This window comes from Sinocyclocheilus rhinocerous, unplaced genomic scaffold, assembly GCF_001515625.1.
Source record: "Sinocyclocheilus rhinocerous isolate Xijiao unplaced genomic scaffold, SAMN03320098_v1.1 scaffold156, whole genome shotgun sequence".
In the NCBI taxonomy this organism is placed as follows: domain Eukaryota; kingdom Metazoa; phylum Chordata; class Actinopteri; order Cypriniformes; family Cyprinidae; genus Sinocyclocheilus; species Sinocyclocheilus rhinocerous.
This window is the reverse complement of record NW_015662023.1, coordinates 266,614-270,541: the sequence shown is the minus strand read 5'-3', so window position 1 is coordinate 270,541 and position 3,928 is coordinate 266,614. Positions and strand designations below refer to the sequence as shown.

At 34.3% G+C, this 3,928-nt stretch overlaps 1 protein-coding gene across 1 annotated transcript in view; it reads right to left on the bottom strand.

The window, feature by feature from the left end:
- The window catches only part of LOC107727350 (exostosin-1), a 333,036-nt gene that overhangs the window by 86,313 nt on the left and 242,795 nt on the right, over positions 1-3,928 (bottom strand). The window contains exon 3 of the mRNA XM_016537193.1: positions 3,811-3,918. Within this exon, the coding sequence (XP_016392679.1) occupies positions 3,811-3,918 (108 nt within the window). The remainder of the gene's footprint in view (positions 1-3,810; positions 3,919-3,928) is intronic.

Here is a 3,928-nt window from a genome sequence, read left to right as displayed (position 1 = left end):
AACCTATGAATCGTGAATCGAATCGATTCGCTGTCTACCCAAAGATTCACAGCCCTAGTGTTGTTGCTATCAAAGCAAAAGATGAACAAAACAAATTATTATTATTATTATTAAATTTTTATTTAACATGGACATCACAGTTACATTGGACAAACCATATGCACTTGCTTAAGTGTTTTAGCACACATGCTAATTTTCAACACCAGTCCACGGGAGGCTTTTCAGAAAGCAGAAAAAAAAAATTAAAATTAATAAAATAAAACCAATAATTATAACAATGTTAACAATAAAAGTAATAATAACAATACTAATAAAAATAAAAAAAAGGGAAAAAGAAAAAAATATACCATAAAATTACAAAAAAGAAGGAACAATACATTCAAAATTATTTACATACATAAGCTATAAAGCAAAGACAACATAATCAGACAATATCGCAATAATAATTTGGTATGAAGAACTATTCATGTGAGCACTGTTGTTTGGTTTTTAACCATTGTTTAAGTCCTCTGTTAAAAGCATTACCATTGGTCTCTAGTTTTAAATTAGTAGGTAAAGCATTCCAGAGTTTTGGCCCCTTTGCCGAGAAAGCAGATTGGCCAAAAGAGGTCTTATACTTTGGAACAAGACAGTCACCACTAATAGTGGCTCATGTGTTTACCCTATGGGAGTTCTGACGCCTACTGACCAATTCAGAAAACAGTGGTGAAACATGACTCTTTAGACATTTAAAAACCAATTTGAGATAATTAAAATCAACAAAACTATCGAAGCTAAGAAGGTTATGCTTTCTTAAAACATGACAATGATGCCATCTCATGGGTTTCTGGTCCATAACTTTTATTGCCTGTTTGTATATTGAAATAATAGGCTTTAATTTATTTGGAGAGACTTGTGACCATGATGTGACACAATATGATAAATGTGAAAATATCATTGCATGCATGTATAATTTTGCAGTTTGACATGACAAGTCCCTTCGAATAACACGAAAACAATTTAGGTTTGACCTTCTTACAGATGTACTCAATGTGACTATCAAATTTTAAATTCTTATCTAGAATAATCCCAAGATACTTGATTTCATTCACTGCTTCAATTACTTCATTTTTAATCCGCACCTCAAATACATCCCTTGCAGGCCTATTTCGTATGAAGAAGCACATGGAAACTGTTTTTTTAACATTAAGAGTTAAATGAGACAACTCGAGCCATTTAGAGATGTTATGTAATGCCTGTGTCAGGTGCTCACCTGCCAGGCTAGGTGTTGTAGTGGACACATGGACGACAGAGTCATCAGCATACAGGTGGCAGCATACACCCGGACAGCAATTTGGTAAGTCATTTATGTACATTGTAAACAACAGAGGGCCAAGTACAGAACCTTGCGGTACTCCTATGTTGTTTGTCTGCAGAGGTGACTTAACCCCATTGACCCTGACACACTGCTGTCTTCCACTCAAATAGGACCTAAACCACTGAATGGCGTCTGATGACATTTTGAATCGATTTAATTTATTTATTAAAATGCTGTGATTAACAGTGTCAAAGGCCTTTTTTAGGTCCAAGAACACTGCCCCGAGAACATTCCCTTTATCCAATGAGGCTTTTATTTTTTCAAGCAAATAGCAGTTAGCAGTTTCAGTGGAATATTTGTCTCTAAATCCAAACTGCTGTCGATAAAGCAACTGGTTAGACTCTAAATGTTCCACTAATTGCTCGGCAACAATCTTCTCCAGAACTTTTGAGACTACAGGAAGGATAGCAATAGGCCTATAATTACTTGCTATATCCTTATCTCCCGATTTATAGACCGGCGTAATTATTGCTGTTTTCCAGCTCTCTGGGAATACTTTTGTTTGTATTGACAAATTTACTAAAAAAGTAATTGGCTCCAGATCTCGCCTTTTAACGATCTGAAGGATGTCACTGTTAAACCATGGAAGAGAGAATTTCTTAGGCCTACTTTTCCAGGTTTTCGTATGTTTACTTATTAATTCACTTAAAATAAAGGCAAAATTGCTTGCACTGTGGTTTAAGTCTGATTCTTTAATTACCTCTTCCCAATTAACTTTCTTCAAATCATGTTCAAAGCTGGCTATTTTTGACCTGGGAATTCCTGTTGTTAAAATTTAATTTTCTATTTTATTATGGTGAAGTAGACGTTTTTTAGTTAACTTTCTTACAATCATTGTCATGTTATATGATCTGAAAGGCCAATAATGAGATTATATGTTTTTGTTACTCTCTCTGGCCTGTTAGTAAAAATCAGATCTATAAGAGTTTCACTCTTTCTAGTTATTCTAGTGGGTCTATCAATCAGCTGTTTGAATTTAAATTTCTCCATAGTTGATTTTAATGTTGATTTACCACTTTTAACCATCCAGTTTATGTTAAAGTCCCCAAACATCATACATTCACAACAGTTGTCAACAAGAAAAAGAAGATTCTTCAGTTCATTGTAGAAATTTACATCATGACATGGAGGATTATAAAGCACAACTAAATTAAATTTCATGTTTGAAGAAAGAATTACATTCAATCCCAAGCATTCCATGTTCACATTCAGGTCAAGTTCTAAACATTTAAAGTGTTCCCTAATATAAATTAAAACACCCCCTCCCCTTCCTTTGGCCCTATCTCTCCTATAACAACTATATTCTGGTATATTAATTAGGTCAGTAGGGACATCATGATTCAACCAAGTCTCAGATATGCACAAAAAAATCCAAATTAGATTCAATAAGTAAATTCTGTATCAATCTAATAGACATCTATCTATCTATTTAGAAGGTTTATAAATCTAACATAAATAGCAGATAGAAAAAAGATACACTGTCAACTTCAAATAAAGTGAATATTCTAATATTGTAATAATTTACTTTGGCACTTAGTACAATGATAATTAGACAAAGGTCAATTATTTAGTTTTGAAAAGTTCTCTTTATAATATGGAGCTTAATATCTTTTCTTATACAACATATATGGGCCTTTATGAAAATAATTTTAGAAGGATGTAGCTTTGTATTTTGGTGTTCTGAAAATTTTTGTCCTACACTATGAAATTAATGGGTTAATAAAACATTGCAGTCATACTGTAGGTGAAATGTGGGTATTTGAATATTTGTGAGAAAGAGAGAGTCTAAAATGTCATTCAGCACTGCATTCGATGCCACCAGGAAAATTTTAAAAGTCAGATATTTTTTATAATAATAATAATGTTTAATTTACATAGTGCTAGAACTGAGCCCTGTGGCACACCCCTTCTGGTGTGGGAATACTTTGCCCGTATGGCTGCCACTCCGCGCTGGGTTGTGTGTTTGTTTGTGATCGTCTGTGTTCGCTACTTTACTTCACTTTTAAAAATTAGAAGAGACTTAATTAATTGTGTCATGCTAAAATATGAAAATATCAATTGTCTCTGCAAATGAAGGCTAATTTCTCCTTCTGAATTTTGGGGAAATAGTGAATTGGCTTGAATAATTAAGAGCTTGGGGAAAAGTGTGATATCAATTTAAAAACCACTCTTAGAACCTCCTGGGATTCATTGCTGCTTCTTTTTTCCCCCCTCATGAGAATTTCAGCAGCATTTAATTAAAGCTCCCAGTGGTCGTTTTACAAAATGTGGGAAAAAAAGCAAGATTTTCAGTCTGCTGTTAAGAGGAATGATGGAGGGTTTAAAACAGATTATACAGTAATGTGGTCTCATTACTCTACAGTACAATTACATTATTATAAAGACGACTATGTGTTTGTTAGTGTTTTGGCGGGATTGTGCACTGATAGTCTGATGCGAGTGTGTGTGTGTACCTGCAGCAATATTCTCTCATCTCCAATGATGGCAGCTTTACTCCAGTCAATGACCTCTGAGAAGGGCAGCTCCCATCCGTTACTCAGCAGCACAGGAATACAGGCCGCCTGCAAAACA